The following is a 22,883-nucleotide window of genomic DNA, read 5'->3' on the forward strand; positions in this document are numbered from 1 at the left end:
TGGACTGTTTGAGTTTAATGTGTTACTATTTGGGTTATCAAATACACCGAGTACGTTTCAACGATTAATGGAATTAGTGTTGGCCGATCAGCTGTGGACTACCTGCTTGGTTTACTTGGATGACATTATAGTGTTCGGTAGGAACTTTGGGGAACATCTGAATAGGTTGGAGGAGGTTTTGTCAAAGCTAAAATCTGCTAATTTGAAAGTGAAGCCTGCCAAATGTGATTTGTTTTCTACCAAGGTACAGTACTTGGGTCATGTCATCTCTATGGAGGGAGTGATGTCTGATCCTAAGAAGGTGGAGGTAGTGCGAACCTGGCCAGAGCCAACTAGCCAGACAGAAGTGCAGAGTTTCTTAGGACTGGCTTCCTATTATCATCGGTGATTAGCAGAGGTGGCTCGGCCTCTACACAAATTAACTGAAAAGGGCAAGAAATTTCATTGGGATGAGGCTTGTCAGCAGTCTTTTGACCAGTTGAAGGTCTGTCTTGTAACTGCCCCCATTTTGGCTTATCCCGATCCTAAGAAGACCTTTATCCTGGATACTGAGCCAGTGATTTTGGGATCGGGGCGGTGTTATCGCAGGAAGAAGATGGGGTAGAGAGGGTCATAGCATATGGTAGCCGAGCGCTTTCTAAAGCCGAACGGAGATATGCAACTACACAGAAAGAGTTACTGAGTATGGTGGTGTTAACAAATTATTTTAAACATTACCTATTGGGTAGGGAGTTTGTTTTGAGAACAGACCATAATTCATTACATTGGCTTCATAATTTTCAGGGTTTAGAAGGGCAGTTACCTAGATGGGTGGAGCAGTTGGCAAATTTTCAGTATCTGATTGTCCATCGGCCGGGACGTCTGCATGTGAATGCTGATGCCCTTTATCGAGTGCCATCCTTATTGGCAACTGTTGAACCTGAGTTAAGGGACCAGGGAATGCCTGTTAGTGTGACTAGAATAGGTGGAGGAGGTAAAGAAGAGGTCCCAAAGGTTCAGGTGGTACAACAGTTTAACACCTGTCCTGTATATGTCCTCATACAGAGCTAATTTTTTTCCACATGGCTGCTTGAGGAATAATGAGATGAGGAGAGACAAGCGATTTATCCTGGGCCGGCCACCTCCTGCCTAACCGGATGCCTACACCAAGATGGACATTATTACATCTTTTTCCTTTTCTATATTTTCTTCTGTCTAAATTGTTGTTGTTGTCATAGCATGGTGACCGGTGTCGGCCAGAGGAGGATGGGTTCCCCCCCTAAGTCTTGGTTCCTCTCAAGGTTTCTTCCTCATGCAAAAAAAACTAGGAAGTTTTTCCTTGCCACTGTCGCCCTTGGCTTGCTCACTGGGGGCTTGGACTCGGCACTTTTAAAGCTGCTTTGGGACAACAACTGTTGTAAAAACAGTTTTACAACAGTTGTTTGATGTTGATTTGATTTGCTTTAACCCATGTTAGAAGCCTTTTGTGACAAAATAAAAACACGTGAACCCTGGTATTTTTTTACACTCATTTTCGCCGCTGATGTTATTCATTGGTTCATTAAGACATAATGGTTTTGACAGAGCCATTTGGAACGGCGAGAGCGGGCTCCTCGCGTTTACGGATCTGGCTCCATCCATTGACAAGACAGGTTAATGTTTTTCAGCGCAACGTTATCGTGAGAGAAGACGACAGGGAAGAGCGTGTCATGAAAGGCTTGCCGTGTGAAAGCTACTAAGCTGTTGCTATTATGTTGCTATTATTTAGTCGCTGCTGTAGCTTCTGTCAACATTTTGCTACATTCACAAACATTGTAGTCTACCAGATACTCGCTCCTCCTGGATCGTCCGCTAGCGTCCCCGCGGGACCCCTGACCCATTTTCATGCCCGCTGAGTGTTGTCAGCATAGAGATGGACATTTAATCCATCCACCTCCAACTCACAGAGAGGTAGAATATAAATGGTAAAGAGCACTGGTCCTAGCACTGAGCCCTGAGGAACACCCTGGACAAACGGAGCTAAATCTGATTTACAGTTACCCAAGAGTATGAACCGACGTCTATCTGAAAGGTAAGAAGTGAACCAGGAAATCCAAGATCACAGAGCCGTGAGAGTAGTATTGCATGTTTAACTGTATCAAAGGCAGCAGTGAGATTGAGGAGTAAAAGAAGTGAAGCATCCCCATTATCAGAGTATAGAAGAAAGTCATTTAATACATAAACAAGAGCGGTCTCAGTGCTGTTGCCGAGTATGGAACCCAGACTGGAAAATATCAAAAGAGATTATTTGAAGACATGTACTGAAGTAACTGGGAGGCCACCACACGTTCAAAGATCTTGGAGAGAAATGTAAGATTAGATATTGGGTGATTGGAATTATTTAGAACAGTAGTGTCAAGATTCTGTTTTTTGATAACAGGAGTGATGGCAGATGCCTTTAAATCTAATGGAACGTGGCCAGAAACAAGAGAAAGATTAACGAGATGACCGATAGAGGAGGATAGAGAAGAGGCACCCTGTTTAAGCAGAAATGTAGGTGTAGGATCAAGAATGCAAGTAGTTGACTTAGAACTGGTGAGGAGTTTAATTATATGATCAGAGCTAACTAAAGAAAAAGTGGAGAATGACAGAGAGGGTGAGATAGTCATCTGGGAGGAAGTGGAGAAAGAAGAATTACGTGATTGAGAAAAATAAAGAAATGTGTTACATTGATCAGAGGAGATGAATGATCACTTTTGACATTTATATATATACACTAATGTGCTAATCAGGGCCGGAGTGGGCCCCTTTTTCAGCCCGGGAGTTTCATGCCCAAATCCGGCCCAAAATTATTTTTCCCTCCCAATCGGCCCAAACTAGAGATTGACATGAGCCGGCCCATCGGGAATCCTCCCAAATCTCCCGATTAGCCACTCCGGCTCTGGTGCTAATAATGCATTAAAGCGGTCAGGTAACAGCTTCCCTGTAGTCCTGTGTAAACATTGTCCATGTCCATATACAGAGCCGGAGTGGCTAATCGGGAGATTCGGGAGGATTCCCGATGGGCCGGCTCATGTCAATCTCTAGTTTGGGCCGATTGGGAGGGGAAAATAATTTTGGGCCGGATTTGGGCATGAAACTCCCGGGCTGAAAAAGTGTCTCACTCCGGCCCTGTCCATATATGTACTACCTGAGTGGTTGTATGAGTACGTGTTCACACGTCTCGTCAAGTCTAATGTGTTACACGTGGTGATTGTTCTGTATTGAATTATATATTGTATGAGTTAGACTTGTCCCGTGTTCATCTCTGACTCTTCTACATGTTTCATGTTGTGTGTGTGTTAGCAGTGGAACGCTAGTCACTAATCTGAATAAAACTGTGTTTATAGGAATCCACCACTCTGAGCATCTTCAATTCCTCACATGTTACAAAAGTATTTAAAACTATAGGATGAAAGTGATAAAATGACAATATTAAATATTAAGAAAGTTAATTCACTGGAAGTATATCAGATATAATCATCACAGTTCTCTGTGGGTTGACCTGCCCCAACTTGTTTGTTTGTTTTCACTTTTAACAGCACTGAACCATAGTGCATACCTGTCTGCATAAACATACAGACATGCTTACATATTTTTATGGGCATTACTAATATTCTATATGCTCACTTTTCCAACAGTCCAGTCCATTGTATTGGAACCAAGTCTTCAGACCTATAATTATTTATAGGTCTTTAGCACACCTTCTTCTTGTAATCTCGTTTCTCTCTTTCCTTCTCTTGTCCTCTCCTCTGCTCTCAATACAAAGGACAGAAGTACTTAATAGTTTTAAAAAATTTCTTTAATAAAGAATTGAAAAAGTTTTTCCAGTAAAAAGTGGATGCATTATAACAGTGGTTCCTTAAGTGCAAATCTTCTCCCGAGGAAGCAAACGCTTCTGCCATAATAAAAGTGGCATGCATAGGTTTCTCATGGAATTAATAAAATGAATGAATGAATGAATGAATGAATGAATGAATGAATGAATACTACTACTTTTACTATTACTTTTGCTATTACAACTAATGATACTACAGTACTAAAATATCATACTTTATAGACAGAATCAAGGCAGTATTATGCCTGTTTAAGCTCACTCAGTTTGACCACTTCTTTTATGTGGATTAAGTGGTGAGGAAGTCTAAATGTTCTGCTGTGGGCTAATTTGCATGGTCCAGATAACAGTGTGTTTTGAACAGTCTGTCTCTCACCAGTCCACAAATCCTACTGACCCATTTGTGTGGCTTCACTTGGAACAACAACTTGACCTTACTAGAAGAGAAACATTAGATTATTTTGCTAAGAAGAAATCTAATTTCTAATCTTTGCATCAGAAGATTACTTTCTAGCTGGATAGTCTTTTAGCATTTAACCCACAAAATGTAGGTTTGCTCTTGTAATTACTGTCTGATCATGGCTATTGTTCATGTTAAAAATTACTCTTTGAATATCTTAATTAGATCTTAACTAACATCTGCTTGAAACACATAACACTAATGACACTAGTGAAACACACACACACACACACACACACACACACACACAACCACACCCCCACATGTACATACATGGACATGGACTATGTAGACACACCCCCAAGGGGAGGGGTCCGGGGCTGTAGCATGACAATACTAATTGCGTTAAAATAAAAAATGAAATGGAATAATAAAAAAAGGAAGATTAAAGATAAAACATGACTTAAAATAATATGATTAACAAAATATAAAAACTGCATAAATAAAACTTGTAAAAAATTAATTAAGAATTAAAAGCAATAAAAGTGCAGTTTAAAAGTTTACTGTTTACTGTCAAAAGTGCAGAGCTCCAGGATCTGCTCCAGTGTTTAGTTTCTAATAATCTTGTGTTGAGTCTCTTCAAATGTCCTCTGACAACTGGTTCCATTTAAAAACAGCATAATAGCGAAAACACTGGCTCTCCCTGATCTGGGGTTCTACCTGGCTCATAACACCACAGCACATCAGATAGATACAGTTCTATACCATTAAGCAATTTATAGACTCGTAATTATAACTTAAAGTCAACTTTGTAGTATACTGGTAGCCATTGTAAGGTCTTAACAATGGGGGTGATGTGTTTTCTTATTTTGCAGCGAATGAGATCCCCAGAAAATGCATTTTGAATCTCTTTTGGGAGTGCCGTTAGGAGGCCATTCGTTTTAAACCCTTTTGGAGATAAAAGAATGGATGAGTTTCTCTAGGTCAGATGTTGACCTTGTTGCTGTTTTAAGGTGGTAAAATGCTTATTTAGTCAATGATTTGTGAGATCACAGTCTAGAAGAATGCCATGGTTACAAGCTCTTTAAATTTGAGGGTATAGTGAGTCCAAAAATGCAGCTTGTCTGCCTCTCTCATTCCTGTTGCCATGACACCACAAGTAACTGGGACTCTTGCAGAAATATTTTTTTCTATTTCCACAAAGTAATTCCTGACTTGCAGGTATGAGCTTAACAACTTTAGGACTGTTGCAGAGAGTCCAGAAAGTCTGTCTATAAAAATGGTATCAAAAGATTGAAACTGAAACTGAGATTGAGCAAAAGTAAAACATACGAACGAAACGAACGAAACGAAAGTTGTTGAGCGAGGGGGTATTGGGTTTATGTGCGCGTGTTAGTTGCTAGCGGGAAGACCGCTAGCAACCGCGGACAATCGCTAATAGCAGCAAAAACATAAACGATGCAGCGCTTTGGTGCATGGCAATATAGTGAGCTGTTTTTAAAACAAGCCCGCGGGCGACACCACGTTGGTGACCCCTGCTGTAGATCATTTGCCTAAATGATTGATCACTATGGGCCACCGTATCTGCATGTGTTCTAATGCATAGCCAATCAGAATGCTCGGTGTTGGTCCTCTCTCCTTGTGCAGCCCGTGAGTTACTTGCTCAGTTTCGTTTTGGTACTTTGTATGTTCGTGAATAAAACGTCGCACTGATTCTAATCGTCTGATCATTGACTCGGACAAGGAACAAATACTTACATGGTGTCAGAATATGGTTCGGACTTTTCGCCTGTATTTTCTGAAGGGGCAACCGGTTACTTTTTCCCCCCACTGTGCTAGCTGTGAAGACCACGCTGTCTAGAAATAATGGCCGATGGATTTCGTAGGCCTGAACCTCTCGTTTTTAATGAAAATGTTGCCGAGAATTGGCGAGTTTTCGAGCGGGAGTATGATATTTTTATTGCCGCAGCGCACTTCGACAAGCCTGCGAAGACAAAGACTTATATTCTCCTCAATATTGCTGGACCAGAAGCCATTGAACGAGAGCGTTCGTTTGTCTATGCAGCTGAAATTCGCACGCCCGGAGCGGACGGCGAAATATTAACCCCGGCAGAGTCCAGAGAAGACCCGGAATGCTTAAAGAGAAAGTTCCGCGAAATATGCAACACTCAAAGCAACAAAACGATGGAAAGACACAAGTTCCATTCAAGAAATCAGAAACAAGGTGAGAGCATTGAAGCATTTATCAGTGACTTGAGGATAAAAGTTAAAAGTTGTCAGTTTGGTGATTTGACTGATGAGCTTATCTGCGACCGAATCGTATGCGGCATTACTAGACTCTAAGAAAATCTCTGTTGAGAGATAGCGAATTAACGCTCACTAAAGCCATTTCAATCTGTCGCATTCACGAAATGACAGAAGAAAATAGCAAGACGCTAGCCACACAAGCCGCGTGTGTCGATGCAGTAAGGCCAGTTTCGAGCAGAAAGCACCAGTCAAAACCTCAGTTCTCTCCCCAGACCATCAAAAACTGCAGTAATTGTGGGAGTAGTCATGCAGCTAAGCGGGAGAAATGTCCAGCTTTCAGGTAACAGTGCCATAATTGTAAAAAACTAAACCATTATAAAAGTTGCTGCAAGTCCAAATCACGGAGTCAAAGAAACTCCAACAAAACACACTTTAAACAATCTGTGCATGAAGTAGCAGTGGATGAACACGCGTGTGAAGATGGAACATTCTATGTGGATGGAGTCCATGTTGAAAACGATGTTAACTGGGTCAATCCCATAGACAACGAGAAAGACGAAGGATTTGTTACTGTACACATAAACGGCAAGCCCACTGAAATGAAAGTTGACACAGGTGCAAAATGCAATGTAATGCCACTAGAGACTTTCAAACGAGTAACTAATGGCGAGCAATTTGCGAAGCAGAAAAAAACGGCAAATCTTGTTGCTTATGGTGGCACCACCATTAAGACTGATGGTATGGTTATGCTATCATGCTGTTTCAAAGAGCAGCGACATTCATTGCCTTTCTTTATAGTGGACAGAGAGGTGCAACCGCTGTTAGGATTTCGTGCATGTATGGACATGGGAGTTGTTAAAATAAGTTCTGATGTCCACCAAGTCACTATGGAGAACACAGATTTTGGCACACACATTTTCACACAGTACAAAGAGCTGTTCAATGACGAGCTCGGAGAACTTCCAGTCACATACTCCATGACGATGGATCCCAGCATACAGCCTGTGGTCCGGCCAGCCCACCGCATCCCTGTCGCGATGCAAGAAAGAGTAAAAGCTGAACTTGAAGGCATGCAATGTCTAGGTGTTATAACACCAGTCACTGAGCCCACAGACTGGGTCTCATGGTAGCAGCGCATAAGAAGGGCAAGCAGGACATCAGACTGTGCATAAATCCAAAAGACCTCAATGCAGCATTGAAGAGACCTCATCACCCCATGCGCAGTGTTGAGGAGGTGGCAGCACAGATGTCAGGGGCAACAGTATTCTCTGTTCTGGATGCAAAAAATTCCTTTTGGCAAATACGTCTCGACAAAAAGTCCTCAATGTTGACGACATTCAGCACTCCATTTGGCCGTTACAGATTTCTACGGATGCCATTTGGCATTAACTCTGCAAGCGAGGTGTTTCAGCGCTCTATGGAACACCTGTTTGCGGGTCAACCATGCTCAGTCATTGTCGATGACATCATTGTCGGAGGCCGTGGAATAGCTGAACATGATGCCAACTTGAAGAGAGTTCTTGACCGTGCAAGAGAGATCAATCTCAGGTTAAATGCTGAAAAGTGCAAATTTCGCCTGGACCAAGTAGCCTATGTAGGCCACATTTTCACAAGTGAAGGCTTAAAAGCTGATCCTTCTAAAACGGCAGCAATCACCAACATGCCAGTCCCCACAGATGTCACATCACTACAGCGTTTTCTTGGCATGGTTAACTACCTTGGCAAGTACATCCCAAACCTGAGTGACATTGCAACACCTCTGAGGATGTTGACCCACAAAGAGACTGCATGGTGTTGGTTACAGCAGCACCAGGAGGCCTTCGATCGCCTAAAGTCATGCTTATCCAGCCCACCAGTATTAGCGTACTATGATGTCAGGGAGCCAATCACGCTCACCTATGACGCATCATGTTATAGGCTAGGAGCTGCATGCATGCAAAATGGAAGACCAGTAGCGTTTGCGTCACGTGTCCTCACAGATGCAGAGACACGTTACGTACAAATTGAGAAGGAGCTTCTAGCAGTTGTATTTGCGTGCACAAAATTCAGGGACTATGTATACGGAAAGCCCACAATTGTGGAAACTGACCACCAGCCTCTGGTGACTATCTTGAAGAAACCGATTCCCGCAGCCCCTGCCCGTCTCCAGAGAATGCTACTCCGGCTTCAGAGCTATGACATTAACTTGGTGTACAAAAAGGGCAAATACATGTATGTTGCAGATACGCTTTCAAGAGCTCCACGCTCTCAAATCTCCCAGAGCCCTCCTGAAAACGACACTTATGAAGTCATGTCAGTCAGTTATATCTCCACAGCTCGTCTAGAGGAACTCCGAAGGCACACAGCAGAGGACGATGTGCTACAGGCCCTCAGTGCAGTCATCCAGCGAGGATGGCCCATCAGACAAAACTTAGTCCAGCCTGCTGTCGGTCTCTTCTTCCCTTACAGAGATGAACTCGCAGTGGAGGATGGTATCATCATGAAGGGTCACAAGGCAGTCATTCCCAAATCCCTGCATAAAGAATACATCAACATTGTGCACAAAGGCCACCCAGGTGTTGAAGCGACCAAGTGCAGAGCTAGAAGTGTCATCTTTTGGCCAACTATGTCTCAAGACATAACTGAGGAATTACTCTCATGTGCAGTGTGTAACAGCACTAAGTCTCATCAGCAAAAAGAACCTCTTCAGCTCCAGCCAGTTCCAGGACTTCCATGGTCCACAGTAGCCACAGACATATTTGAGTGGCAGGGCAAACAATACCAGGTGCTGGTGGATTCATATTCCGGATGGTTCGAAATCGACCTTCTCCGTGACATGACATCATCAACTGTGATCTCTAAATTGAAGAGACATTTCTCGGTCCATGGTACACCACACATCCTGTTCTCTGACAATGCTAGACAATATACTAGCCGCTATTTCAAGGATTTTGCCAAACAATGGGATTTCATCCATGCTACCAGCAGCCCTGAGTATCCCCAGTCAAACGGCCTTGCGGAGAGAGCAGTCCGCAGTGCCAAGCAGCTGATGGAAAAATCTCAGAGAGATGGAACCGATGTATTCCTCAATCTTCTGAACCTCCAGAACGTCCCCCGTGATCCAACATTGGGCTCACCTGCTGAACGTCTGATGTCACGTCAAACACGCGCAGCCATCCCTGTATGTACAAAACTACTAGAACCATCCCCAAAAAGCACCCAGCAAGTCAGTGCACAGCTTCTCAACAAGCGGCTCGCTCTAAAGTGCCACTACGACAGGTCAAGTCACCAGCTACAGCCTCTCCAAGAAGGACAAGTGGTCCGTTTGCAGACCCCCAAAGGTCATGCCAAACTTGGGACTGTGAAGGAGATGTGCAAGGAGCCCCGTTCCTACATCATTCAATCCAACATATAGTACATATAGTAGGAATCGTAGACACATTCTTCCTGTTGCAGAACCGCCACCACAACTGCACACTGAGCACCTGGACTCTGAGAACACTTTCACAACAAACAGTGTTCCCCACAACACCACACACACACCAGAGTCAATCATTATGCAGTCACAACACACATCACCATCACAGGTCAGACCAACAACACATATCCCCACTGAGAATAGCAATGTACCCTACATGACACGATCAGGCCGCATCAGCAGACCCAACCCAAAATACATGCAATAGGATTTATATGTATGTAATGTTTATTGGATGTTGGCACTAAATTATTTTATTCATGCTGTGATAGTATTATGAATATGTCCTCTTGGGAGGAACGTGTTAATTCAGTTTGATATGCTGTTTGATATCAAAGACTACATTATTGTGTGTTGTGTGTTAAATCTTTAAACAACATGGTAAGAAATGTTTCATGTTAGTATTTAAACAGTGCTGATTTATTTCATGTGGAGATGCATGCTAAAGGAAAGGAATGTAGATCATTTGTCTAAATGATTGATCACTATGGGCCACCGTATCTGCATGTGTTCTAATGCATAGCCAATCAGAATGCTCGGTGTTGGTCCTCTCTCCTTGTGCACCCCGTGAGTTACTTGCTCAGTTTCGTTTTGGTACTTTGTATGTTCGTGAATAAAACGTCGCACTGATTCTAATCGTCTGATCATTGACTCGGACAAGGAACAAATAATTACACTTCCATTTTTTCTTTTTATTAGAAGCTTCACAACTGCAGTTTTTAGTGAGTTAGGAAAAATGCCCAATAAGAGTAAGGTGTTTACCATCTGAGGTATATCAGTTGCTACTGAGTGAAACATATTCTTTAAGATGTTAAGCAGTAAATGATCAAGGCAAGTAAAGTAGCCTACTTTATAAATTAAATTTCATTTTTAAAAGCTGAACTAAAATGGGACATTGTCATGATAAGTTTATGTGGATAGGTCACTGGGCCATTGGTGGATAAAGACATTCTAATGGTTTCACCAATCCCATGTTTGTATTGGCCCATTTGACTCATGAAAAGTGTCATGAAAAATGTTTATTTATGCTGCCATTTACAAATTTCTTATCTTCTTAAAACTGATGCATCGTGTATTAAGTTCTAGTGAGGGTCACATATCAAACGACACAAAATAACTACCTGACAAATCTATAACCTTAACAGTGGCTGCAAAAATAAAAGCTATAACCCTCAATACCAATGTGATCACCAAGATAGCTCACCAACGTCTCCACTTTCTGAGGATACTGAGGAAAGGTCACCTGCCACCTCCCATCCTCATTCTACAGAAGAACCATTGAAAGCATCCTGAGCAGTTGTATCACTGTCTGATTCAGGAATTGTATGGCATCAGACCGAAAGACTGCAGCGAGTAGTGAGAACAGCTGAAAAGATCATGGGGGTCTCTCTTTCAACAGACATTTCCCAAACCTGCCACACCCGCAAAGCATGTAGTGTTGTGGAGGTTCTCACCCATCACATGCAGTGTTGTGGAGGTTCTCACCCATCACATGTAGTGTTGTGGAGGTTCTCACCCATCAAATGCAGTGTTGTGGAGGTTCTCACCCATCACATGCAGTGTGGAGATTCTCACCCATCACATGTAGTGTTGTGGAGGTTCTCACCCATCACATGTAGTGTTGTGGAGGTTCTCACCCATCACATGCAGTGTTGTGGAGGTTCTCACCCATCACATGCAGTGTGGAGGTTCTCACCCATCACATGCAGTGTTGTGGAGGTTCTCACCCATCACATGCAGTGTTGTGGAGGTTCTCACCCATCACATGTAGTGTTGTGGAGGTTCTCACCCATCACATGCAGTGTGGAGGTTCTCACCCATCACATGCAGTGTTGTGGAGGTTCTCACCCATCACATGCAGTGTTGTGGAGGTTCTCACCCATCACATGTAGTGTTGTGGAGGTTCTCACCCATCACATGCAGTGTGGAGGTTCTCACCCATCACATGCAGTGTGGAGGTTCTCACCCATCACATGTAGTGTTGTGGAGGTTCTCACCCATCACATGCAGTGTTGTGGAGGTTCTCACCCATCACATGTAGTGTTGTGGAGGTTCTCACCCATCACATGTAGTGTTGTGGAGGTTCTCACCCATCACATGCAGTGTTGTGGAGGTTCTCACCCATCACATGTAGTGTTGTGGAGGTTCTCACCCATCACATGGACTTTGCTCTCCTACCATCTGGGACCAACACAACCAGACTGCATAACAGTTTCATTCCACAAGCCAGACTGCGCAACTGAAGTCTCTGACACACACACACACACACACACACACACACACACACACACACACACACACACACACACACACACTGTAGTCTCTACTCAAGTTTTTTATATTACATTTACATATGCTGCTGTATTACTGTGTTTGTACAACTTGCATCTTTGCATTTATTGCAACTTACATATGTTTTTGCTTTTTGGCACTTTATTCTTTATAGTAAAGTATAGTAAAGTTTATATCCTTGCTGCTTTAAAAATCTACACTGCTAACTGTTTAATAGCTTCCATCTCATGTTCCATTCACACATCATCATTTAATAACCAACACTCATCTCTAGTCTCATTTCCTAATTAAAGAGACCAAAAGGGTCCAATATGAGACCCTTGGTTTAATTGTCGTTGTGATCATTAATGTGTATGTTAAAATCAACAACAAGAATGAAATACTATTTTATGTTGTTTTCTATCTTACCAAGACTTTCCAAAAACAAACTCATATATTTTCTTTAATTGTAGCACCAAATCAAATTGATAGACCAAATTCAATTGGTTTATGTGAGAAAGTGGCATTGGTGGACAGCATGTTTTCCTGTAGTTGAATTCATTTTCACATTGTTTTAGATCTTTCTTGCATTACTGAATGTCTTTATGTTTGGGGTCTCAGTGCTCGGTTCTCCCACTGTTTTGCACCGTTACACTGTTTCCAGTGTCCTTAAATCAGGAAGTACAGCAATGCAGAATGAGTAGATTTCATGTTTATTATTTACCTTAAAATGTTCATGTGAGCTTGTGTGCAATAGAAGTTTTCTTTAATTTAAAGGTTTCAGTTCATGCTTTCTTGAACTTATTCTTTTTTGTCCCAACTTTCTCTGCCTCACACAAATCACAGTGGTGACCAGAAGCATGCATGCTGACAACACTACCAGACCAAGCCCACACAACAGGAAGAGCCAGGCCTCTCCTAGACAGTCTTAGTATGTTTCTGAGTCTGCTGTCTTTAAGACGTTGAGTAAGTAGTCAGGAATGCTGGTGAGGTTGCACTTCTCCAACCTCTCGTTGACTAACAGGTGGATCCACACGGTGGACTGCAGGGCTGTAGGTCTTCTCTTGTCACTCACCTGGATCAACAGATGGTGCATGCTGTAGTCCCTGCTCGCGATGTGCCATGACAGCATGATATCTCCTAAATGTGGATCAATCTGAAATGGACTGGCTGACTTGATGGATATAATCTGGTACGTGATTTCAGAGTTAACACCCAAGTCATGATCGACTGCGTAGATCTTGGTGACTGTGATGCCAGGCTTGGTGCTGGCTGATACACAGTGGCAGGAGTCATTGCTGGTGGGAAAAATGATCTGTGGCTGGTTGATCCAAATCATCTATGCAGCGAAGTGTCAGCTGCTCTCTGTCTACTGTGAAGGGTACGTGTTCATCCAGCACCCACACCTGCTCAACTGTCCCATTGGCACCTTCATCAGCATCTTCCACCTGGATCTTCCCAACCTGGGCCAGGCGTTCAGCGTGGTGGTTGGCTGGTTATCATTCTGGTCCAGGACAGTCACAGACACTAGAGCCTCCAGGGATGGGGTGCCATGGTCCCTGGCCAGAACTGTGAGGACATATGTGCCCTGCTGTTCTCTATCCAAAGGTTCTGATACTGACATCACACCTGTTGTTTCATTAATACTGAAGGCAACAGGGCTATTATGAACCATCCAGTAAGACACTTCTCCATAGAGCTGGGTTTCTGCATCAGTTGCTCTAACTTGCATTAAAAATATTCCAGGCTTATTGTTTTCCTCTATCTGCGCATGATAATGAGGCTGCTCAAAATGGGGTTAATTACCATTTACATCTTTAACCTTCACTTTGATCACTTTCCTTCCACACACACGACTGCCTTGGTAACAGTAACATGATAGTCACTACATAGCTCATAGTCTAGAGGCTTTAATGTTGAAAGCAGTTGTTTCCTTGCATCTTCAAAGTGAATGCTGTGTCGTCTGTCCCTAAGGACAAAACCCCCTGAAAGTTTGGGATGTCTCTCACCCGTAAAATAGACAAGAGACTGGGGGGCTCATTCTCCTGTAACATTATTGTTTGGTTTGGATCCTCCACTAGAAACTTGATCTCAATCGTTGTCTCCGGGCTGGGTACTGCCTGCATGTACACTGTTATCTGTTCTTGTGCTGCTGAGCAATGTGGACTATTTGCAACCACTCTCAGCACATGTTTCTCTGGGCTGTCCAAACTCACATTTATGGCTAAGGTTGTCTTTCCTGTGATGCTATCAAGATGGAAAAGTATTTTTGCCTGGTCTGAGATATGAGGACTGAAGGAATAGGTGATCTGAGCGCTGAGCGTTGTCACCCAGGTCTTGGTCTGTGGCTAGTAACTGGGCCACTATTGAGCCCTGAATCGCTCCTCCAGGCACTGTGGCATTGTGAGGGTTGTCACTGCTAAACTGTGGCAGTGATCATCAATGTCCATCACTGTGATGATGAGAGTTGCTGTAGCGCTCTGAGGTACAGGACCACTGTCCACAGCCATGAGCAACACGCGGTGCTCATCTTGAGCCTCCCGGTCTAGTCTGATTTCCACAATCAGCATAAGATCTGATCCTTCCTGAGACACACTGAAAAAGCCTGCAGCTCCAGCCAAATGGTAACTAATCTCTCCATTGCTGCCAACATCGTCATCCTGAGACTTTTTATCCAACAGGAACCTTGCTCCCACAGCCACATCCTCAGGAATCTTTAAATGGATTTCACAAATTTCAAAATAAGGAGCATTATCATTAATATCCTCCACAACTACGGTTATCTTCACCACATGTTCAGGGCCAACAAGCACATTGTCCGAGATGATACAGTGTCCAGCCTTCTGTGACGGACACAAGGCTTCCCGATCAAGTTTCTGTTCAGTTGTGTACAGGTTCCCTGTTTCTTTGTTCACTCTCAGGTATGAATTCACAAATAGCTGGTATGGGGGAGAATACACTCTGCTCAGGCTGCCTATCTGAACTCCTCCAGTGTTGAGAAATGTAGCAGAGTGAGACATTCGACTTGCCTGACAGACAATACAAGAAGCACCCTCTAAGTAAAAAAAGAAGCAAACAAATAAATACAAATAAAAACGAGGAAAAAAAGGTTTAGCAGGAAAAAGGAAAGGAAACAAAGAAAAGCATTTTTGACCATATAATATTTAAACTATTATGAATGTAAAAAAACAAAACACCAAAACCTTCAGCTGAACCATGACAGCCGTGTTCTGATTCACTATAACAGGGAAACTGATTAATACCCAGGTTCACATTTACTGAAACAAAGCCTAATAAAAAAGTTAATAAGCAAAACATTTCGCATTAATTAATGTTCCTTACGGGTAATTCCACAAAGGAAACATGGACTTTTGCCTCGTCTCCGGCTCAGCTTTGAATAAAAGAAAATAGCTGAAATAGACAGGCAACAATTTTTTTCTTAATAGCCTATGTTTAACTTGATCGAAATTCTAATTATGCAAGAATACCTGTAATAAAGACAAGTTCATTTTTCCGTGGCCCACATCTGCCCGTTCTATAGACATGTTAACCGTGCAGCAGGAAGCCCAAGTCTAACGAACCTTTCGGAAGGTGGGAAGATTTAAGCTTCACTGCAGGTACTTAAAGGAGATTCACATCCCCGGGGAAAGACTGGTCTGATTACATTCTGTTTTTCACATTACGTATTCATGTTGGCTTCAGAAAACAGTAGCGCTTTTAAAGAACACGTCTCAAAAGTTGTCTACTAAAGTCTGAAAAGTTGTTACAGAACGAGTTTACTAATGGACGAATTTAAATGCAGGACAGTCTCTCAACCGCCTATTAATTTTTAAAATAATGATATATTTGCTACATAAAAAGATTTTTGACACTTGAACTGAAATCGGTGTTGGAATGCCGACTGTATTCTTGTGTCGCCATCGTGAGGCGCTGGATGGATATGACTGACCAGGCTCGAAACAGTAAACGTAGTATCCCTTCCACACTGAAAACATCCGAAATAATGTTCTCAAAAAAGTCCCAAACAACAAAGTTATTTCTACATTATTTTACAGAAAGGATTCTTGTCTACCCAATAACGTAGGCCTGTAGGAACATTCCTATTTGTAGGCGGTGTGGAAACCCTTCGCATGAAGGAAACGTTGATGCTGCCGACATTACATACAGCGTCAGACGTCACTGCGACCTCATTGGCTGAAGCGCAGTTCCGTTTCACAAAATATATATAAAGATCACAAACTTGAGTTCTCAAAAATTTACTATAAACCAAGAGGTTCCATAAAGCATGTCTGCCGCAAACTTTTCAGGTCAGTTATCATTTTCTCTTTTAATTTGTCTAAGCAATATCTTTAGGTACCCACATTAAGTTAGAAAGTATCCTTAAATATATCGGATTAACGAATTTAACGAACTTAACTGAACTAGACTTAACTGAACTTAACTGAACTAGTCATTAACTAACTTAACTGAACTAGAATTATGCACATGTCAAACTCTAGACTTTGAGATGGAGCTGGGGGATCTTCTTCAGCAATTTAATGAGGTTGCCGAGGAATTGTGCGCTCCGTCTCAGAGTGTGCTGTGTTCTTACGAACATCACCTCAGCGAGGCCAAACGACGCTCTGGACTCAACGATGGCGTGAGTGACAGCGGCATTGACGACGTAGACGACGGTGAGTGTCTTCTGTTCAAAAAACATAGAATATTTGTGAACCATTTGTGATTACCTCTTTTGGTCGTGAAAGTTTGTAATCTGGAGTTTTTATTATCATAAACCATTTCAGCAGTTTGTCTCGAGTTGAAGACTGATTTGTAATGTAAAGACAAAACATGAACATAAAACGAAATTAAAATGGCTACAGCTCCACATTAGTTAATATAATTTTAAACCTATATTTCTGACGAATGTCAAGTATTGAATATTGAAGATATAGGAACATTAAATAATCTTTTTTTCGCTCACTACTTGTGCTTCTCCCACTCAGGCAGCGAGCCATCCCACGGAAACAGCCTAAATGCTAGTGTGGAGGAGCTCAACACCTCAAGTATGACAGCTGCACAGAAAGGTATATTACGTTTCGATCCTAATAGCTATCACATTTATACAACAAAGCTGTGGGCATTGGCGTGCATGTAAATGAGTGCATGTGTGTATGTGTTTGAAGGGAGGAGGACAATACCTCATGTGCATCATGCTAACTGTGCTTTGATATGCATTGTTTTATGAGACATTTATTATTTTCAAGTCAAGTTCAAAGGCGTTTGCACAGACAACTGTGAATTTGCTGCTTCTGGGAGAGATGAGAGATTTGAGTTCGGCCTCCCCCACGATTCCCTTATGTAGTTCTGTCAGAACGCATTTCTTACAATATAGAATATTCCAATGAAATTGCCACTTAGTATCTTGTCTACACATTCCCACACTCCAGAGTCCTCACTAAGTTCCCCCTTCTCTATCACTCCCCCCTTGGCCCTTACAGCTGCCAAGCTTGGGGACACATCAGATCTACAGAGTTTCATCGAGAACTTGGACAAAGAGCTAGCAGGTAGGACCACCGTCCTGATTATAAATGCATGAAAGAGAATGTTTTATGAGGACAACATAGTACACACAATACCCAGAATCTGTTGGTCATTTTCCAAATATTTGGGTAGATTGTACAGTCTCTAACATTTATACATATTTTGTGACATGGAAATGCTGCACCAATGAAAATCAACTCTTTACAGACTAGTAGAGCTTGAATTAGGATCAATTCATTGATAAGAAATGTCCATTGGGAGTGTAACAGTCTTGCCACTAAATTAGCCCTGAGGGCCACCCTCAACAAAAGGCCAGTCAATGCTATCACTGGAGAAACAAGTGCAGCTCATGAATCACAAGTCTTCAGACATAAGTAGAAGGTTTGAGCACACTAACTCTCACCACTTCACTCCCTTTTTGTTCTGAGCAGTCACAACTTTACTTTTCCTAACAGAGATGTGAGTAGATGAAGCTCATGTGATTGCGGAATGGGAGCAGAGACTACCAGCATGCACACAAACACACGAGACCCGAAAGAGCTTCCTAACAACTGGCATCTGTGATATCTTCTCCCAAGATAAAACTGCTTACATTGAGCAGGATATTAAAAGAGTAGTTCACCCAAAAATGCTAATATGGAAAACAGGCCCAGGCTAGAACCAGCTAGCATGACTTTATTTTAGCCCAACTTATTAGACTAAACAACATTAGTACTTTTGTTAACTGTTCCTTAGTGTGAATGAGTCACACAGTATAGGCTTGAACAAGAACACTCCTGAAACAGGCTGAAGTCTTTTGTCTATGATTAGCACATTTCACACTCTTTAGAAGTCAGTTGAGTTTCCAAATTGAAAAGATTTGTTAAGTAATAATTAACTTGTAACGAATATGGCCATTTGGAAGAGTGTCTGCTCAAGATCTCACAAACTTTTATACGCAGTCAACAGTGACATTTTAAGAGTCCCAACAGTGTTTGCAGAGTGATGTGTAATCCCAGTTGGAGTCCTTGAGGCAGCTAGTTCAGAATTGTTCTTATATTGTGATTACTGTAATACTACATTTATGTACATAACATTTGTAGTTCAAATGTAAAGATTTCTTACTGACAATTTTCTATATTTGTAAATAATTAAAACTTGAAATTTGAAATGTAATAAAATTTTATAATGAAATTTTTTTTTAACTTTTGGGTTCATTTATTGAAAGCATTTTTTTTTCTATCCTCTAACCATGTTTTCCTCAATATCTCAGTAAGACAGTTAAGAGATATGATTTGGCTTCTGGTTTACAATGTGCAAACAAACAAGGAAATTGTGGTTTATCAACCGCCTTTACAGGAAGTGTGTCAGCCACCCTCTTGGCCCAACCTGCTTTTTTTTATAGCTCATCATACAGTGGTTCATTTAAAACCGAAAATGTCAGCAGTGCTCTCCATCCTGTACTCCTGTATAACATAAATATACAGGATATTGAAGGTTGAAGGTATTGAAAAGATATTCAATACCTTGTTGCTCAGTTCACATCAGATTTGGCTTTTGCACAGTTTGGAACAGATTTGCAGTGTTATATAATATGCAGCAAACCAAATTCTTGCTCTCTGAGAAACTGGCCACATAAAGAGGAAGCGTGTCCCACGTCCCCCGAGGTTAGTAGGAAGCAGTCTTGCCTCTTTACTGCAACTGGCTGTTATGAGCTGTTTAATGATTTATTACAGGTACTTGTAGCATGTGATCATTACATCAAGCAACTATATTTAGGGGCATGTAAATCTAGGGACGAGAATAAATAAGCTCTTGGAGGTGGAATTTTACTTCTGTTGAAATCAGAGATTACAAATACTGTTTGAATGCAACAATGAATATGCAACTTTTCTTTCAACCTGCGAAATCAGTCTGCATCTTGCGTTGTCTCCCTTATTTGAAGAATGCTTAAAATGTTTACTGGTGAGCTGAAACATGTGGTCCCAGTGCTAATCAGGTATCATTGTTGTACACTGTTCTCCAGAGGAAGAGATTATGCACTGTTTATTGCCATTTGTTTCAATGCATTTGATCTAGCAGGCCACCTAGGGGAAAAAGTACTGGTCATGGCACTAGGGGAAAAAGTCCTGGTCATGGCACTAGGGGAAAAAGTCCTGGTCATGGCACTACACTGTAAAAAAAAACAGTTTTTTTACAGGTTTTTCCCAATAAATTTTACAGTTTTTTCCTGTATTTTAAAATGACAGGGAAAGTGTATTACAATTACCAGAACAAACTGTTTATTTAAAAATGTCATGTGATTTAACAAGAAAAATCTGTATAAATTAAATACATTATAAATCTGTTTTTTAACAATTCTTAGATAATAATTTTAACTAAACAAACTGTAAAAAGAAAGTAATATTGATTAATCTTAATGAGACAAAGTAATAGAATCTTCTGGAATTAATTTCAAGGAAATATTACAAGACAACATTGATGCATGTTTTAATTTAAGTTTTGACATGTTAAATATGTGATTTTCATGTTATAAAAGTGAGTAAAAAGTAAAATGTTCTTGACTGTGATTTATTTTTATATTTATAACATACATAAAGAGTTAAGGCGTTCCAGATCCATCTCATTTTCAATCCACTATTAAATATGCACTGTATCTGTATCACTGTATCTACACTGTAAACCCGGATTAGGTTTTAATAAATTATTTTAGTAATCATTAATTATTATTTCATGTTTCATAAAAAATATTGCCATTACTAAATAAAACTAGTTGTTATCATTATTGAGCTGAAATAGGCATTGCAATGATCATGTTAAGTAAAGATAACTGAATATGTTAAGTTTATGATTGGTAGGGGTGGGGCCTGTTTGAATCGGACCACTGCACAGTGTGCATGAAGAGTTGTTCTGGTTGTGCATATTGTTTGAAGAACCTTTCGTTATCACCCCGCTGCAGCCCAAATGCATGAGTTTTGAAATCAGTGTTTCTTCAAATGAGTATTTGCAACGTCAGCTTTCAGTGCATGTAACTTATTTAGTTAACGCGTAATATATTCTTATCGGTTCATATAGTGCTAGAACATGTGTCTGGCATTCCTGTCCGATCATAGTTTAACTATAACCGTAGCGTTGAAATGTGTGTTCTGACGGTTCGGAGTTTATGGCTCATTTTAACTATTAATGTTATATATATTTTTATATTGAAGCGTCGGTCCAATGGGGGACGGCTGTAACGTGGCTCGCGCCACGGAGCGAGGAGACGGACACAATCGCTGAGAAGAGCAAGATTTATTGCAGGGCATTCCACAATCGTCATCGTAGTGGCAGGCAGGGGTCATAACAGGAGAGCCATCAAGGTTGGACAGGTACAGGGGCATAACGACACGGAAAGCAACAAACGACAGCAGGGCAACACGAAACTGAGAAACACATAAACGGTCAGACATCCAAAACAACCGACAACCAGACTGGGGAAATACAGGGACTATATGAACACTGAACTAAACTAGGAACAGGTGGGGACGATTATGACAGGGGCGTGGCGGACAATCAGGGAATCTCAGAGACAACGAGCGGGGCAGGGTAAACAGGCACGGAACACAGACACGAGGGAACCCAGAGTGGCAGCCACGAGAGGGGGCGTTGCCCTACGTGACAACGGCGCTACTTCCCATGAGTCTCTGCGACTCCGGTATCGTTATCTGTTAATGTGATGTCTATGCATGTGTTGATTAATTGTGTACTTGATTATGTGCATTACTTGGTTTAAGTCCCCCTTCATCAATTTATGTAGTTGTACTGTGTGAATTATTCTATGCCATGTTTGTGTAGTGTTGTCGTGTTATTGCCGTTCTCTCATGTTTTGTGTCTAAATTAAGTCTCTTCTGCGTGATCGTGGGGTCTGGCGTGATTATGTTGTTGAGGCAGTTTGAATTTAAAAAGCCTTGTGCTGTGGTGGATCTGTTTGCTACCTCTCCTTCCTACACCACACTGCAATATTGTTATAATTGAATGTGAACTAGAGTAAAGACCACATTCAATTTTAGGAATATTTCCTTTAAAATGACAGTGTTGCATGTTAAGTGTTATAATCACCGTTTTTTTACAGTTTATGTATGTTTTTTAATTTACAGTACTTATCTGTTTTTTTACATAAACTGTAAAAAAACGGTAATTTTCTGGAAACGGGGGCGCCAGAAAATTGCCGTTTTTTTACAGTTTATGTATGTTTTTAAATTTACAGTACTTATCTGTTTTTTTACAGTAATTTTCTGGCGCCCCCATTTCCAGAAAATTACCGTTTTTTTACACTTTTTTTTTTTCAGTGTAGGGGAAAAAGTACTGGTCATGGCACTAGGGGAAAAAGTACTGGTCATGGCACTTGACTCCTGCCTAAACAAGGTCCAGCATTCCAGCCATAAAGTTAAAGTCACTTTAATAAAGATGCTTTATTGATCCCAGAGGGAAATTCCTGAAATGTGACTCTCCCCGTCAGGGAATCGAACCCCGGTCTTCCGCATGACAGGCGGAGATACTGTCCACTATACTAACGAGGAGTTGAAGTTTCAAAGCATTTTCACAATGTAGCTTTACAAATGTTTAGGGGCAAGGTTGGTCTGGCACAGTTGTGTCAAAGTTCATCAGAAGACTGAGAGCCATCCTCATTCTTCATCATGTACATTTGTAAAACTTCGATTTGAACTGAATTATTTGTTTAGTGTGAACACTTCTAAGATTGGATCCCTTCTCTCTCTCTCTTTCCTTTTTTTCTATAGCGTTCTCTGAACTATCGATGGGACATGTCCCTGAATAGGAAGTGTTCATACATGTCTTTCATGCTTTCAACACACTATCACAAATACAATCTATCAAATCAAGTAATAATCCTGGCAACAACATAGGAAGCTTATTTATATGAGGCTAATTTATACATAAGAATGAGAAACATGTGACAGGGAACATGGGCATGGGAACATGTAGGAGTGATGTACACAATAATGCGCAGTGAGATGTCAAACACGACAAGAAGAAGAAGACAACACAGGCTACGGCTATAACACATGAGCCAGGGGTCGTGTCAGGCACGCTGGTACACCCATCATCTTTGGATAACCAAGCTTACAAACACTCTGTGGTATACTATTACATTACAAACACTCTGTGGTATACTA

At 41.4% G+C, this 22,883-nt stretch overlaps 2 protein-coding genes and 1 non-coding gene across 3 annotated transcripts; 1 reads left to right on the forward strand and 2 right to left on the reverse strand.

The window, feature by feature from the left end:
• Nucleotides 1-12,973: 12,973 nt before the first annotated feature.
• pcdh20l (protocadherin 20-like) lies at nt 12,974-15,716 on the reverse strand. Its single transcript, XM_077021049.1, is given in 9 exon segments — nt 12,974-13,535; nt 13,537-13,693; nt 13,696-14,073; nt 14,076-14,135; nt 14,138-14,522; nt 14,524-14,636; nt 14,639-15,190; nt 15,193-15,262; nt 15,696-15,716. Coding segments are annotated over 9 exon segments (2,298 nt in total).
• Nucleotides 15,717-16,388: 672 nt separating this feature from the next.
• Nucleotides 16,389-18,903, forward strand: LOC143527516 (regulator of cell cycle RGCC). The gene is made up of 5 exons (XM_077022785.1): nt 16,389-16,514; nt 16,707-16,880; nt 17,193-17,273; nt 17,688-17,753; nt 18,186-18,903. Exons 1-5 carry the CDS (start codon nt 16,493-16,495, stop codon nt 18,191-18,193), a joined length of 351 nt encoding a protein of 116 aa, XP_076878900.1. The 5' UTR covers nt 16,389-16,492; the 3' UTR covers nt 18,194-18,903.
• A 3,293-nt stretch (nt 18,904-22,196) lies between these two features.
• Nucleotides 22,197-22,268, reverse strand: trnad-guc (transfer RNA aspartic acid (anticodon GUC)). The gene has a single exon. It is a non-coding gene; the product is annotated as a tRNA-Asp (tRNA).
• Nucleotides 22,269-22,883: the final 615 nt, after the last annotated feature.

This window comes from Brachyhypopomus gauderio, chromosome 11, assembly GCF_052324685.1.
Source record: "Brachyhypopomus gauderio isolate BG-103 chromosome 11, BGAUD_0.2, whole genome shotgun sequence".
Classification (NCBI taxonomy): Eukaryota; Metazoa; Chordata; class Actinopteri; order Gymnotiformes; family Hypopomidae; genus Brachyhypopomus; species Brachyhypopomus gauderio.

Bases quoted from the DNA above. Each gene is read 5' to 3' on its own strand.
- LOC143527516 (XM_077022785.1), top strand. From the start codon at position 16,493: ATGTCTGCCGCAAACTTTTCAG. The intron at 16,515-16,706 runs GTCAGTTATCAT...GTCAAACTCTAG, and splicing joins GTCTGCCGCAAACTTTTCAG to ACTTTGAGATGGAGCTGGGG. The intron at 17,274-17,687 runs GTATATTACGTT...TGGCCCTTACAG, and splicing joins TATGACAGCTGCACAGAAAG to CTGCCAAGCTTGGGGACACA.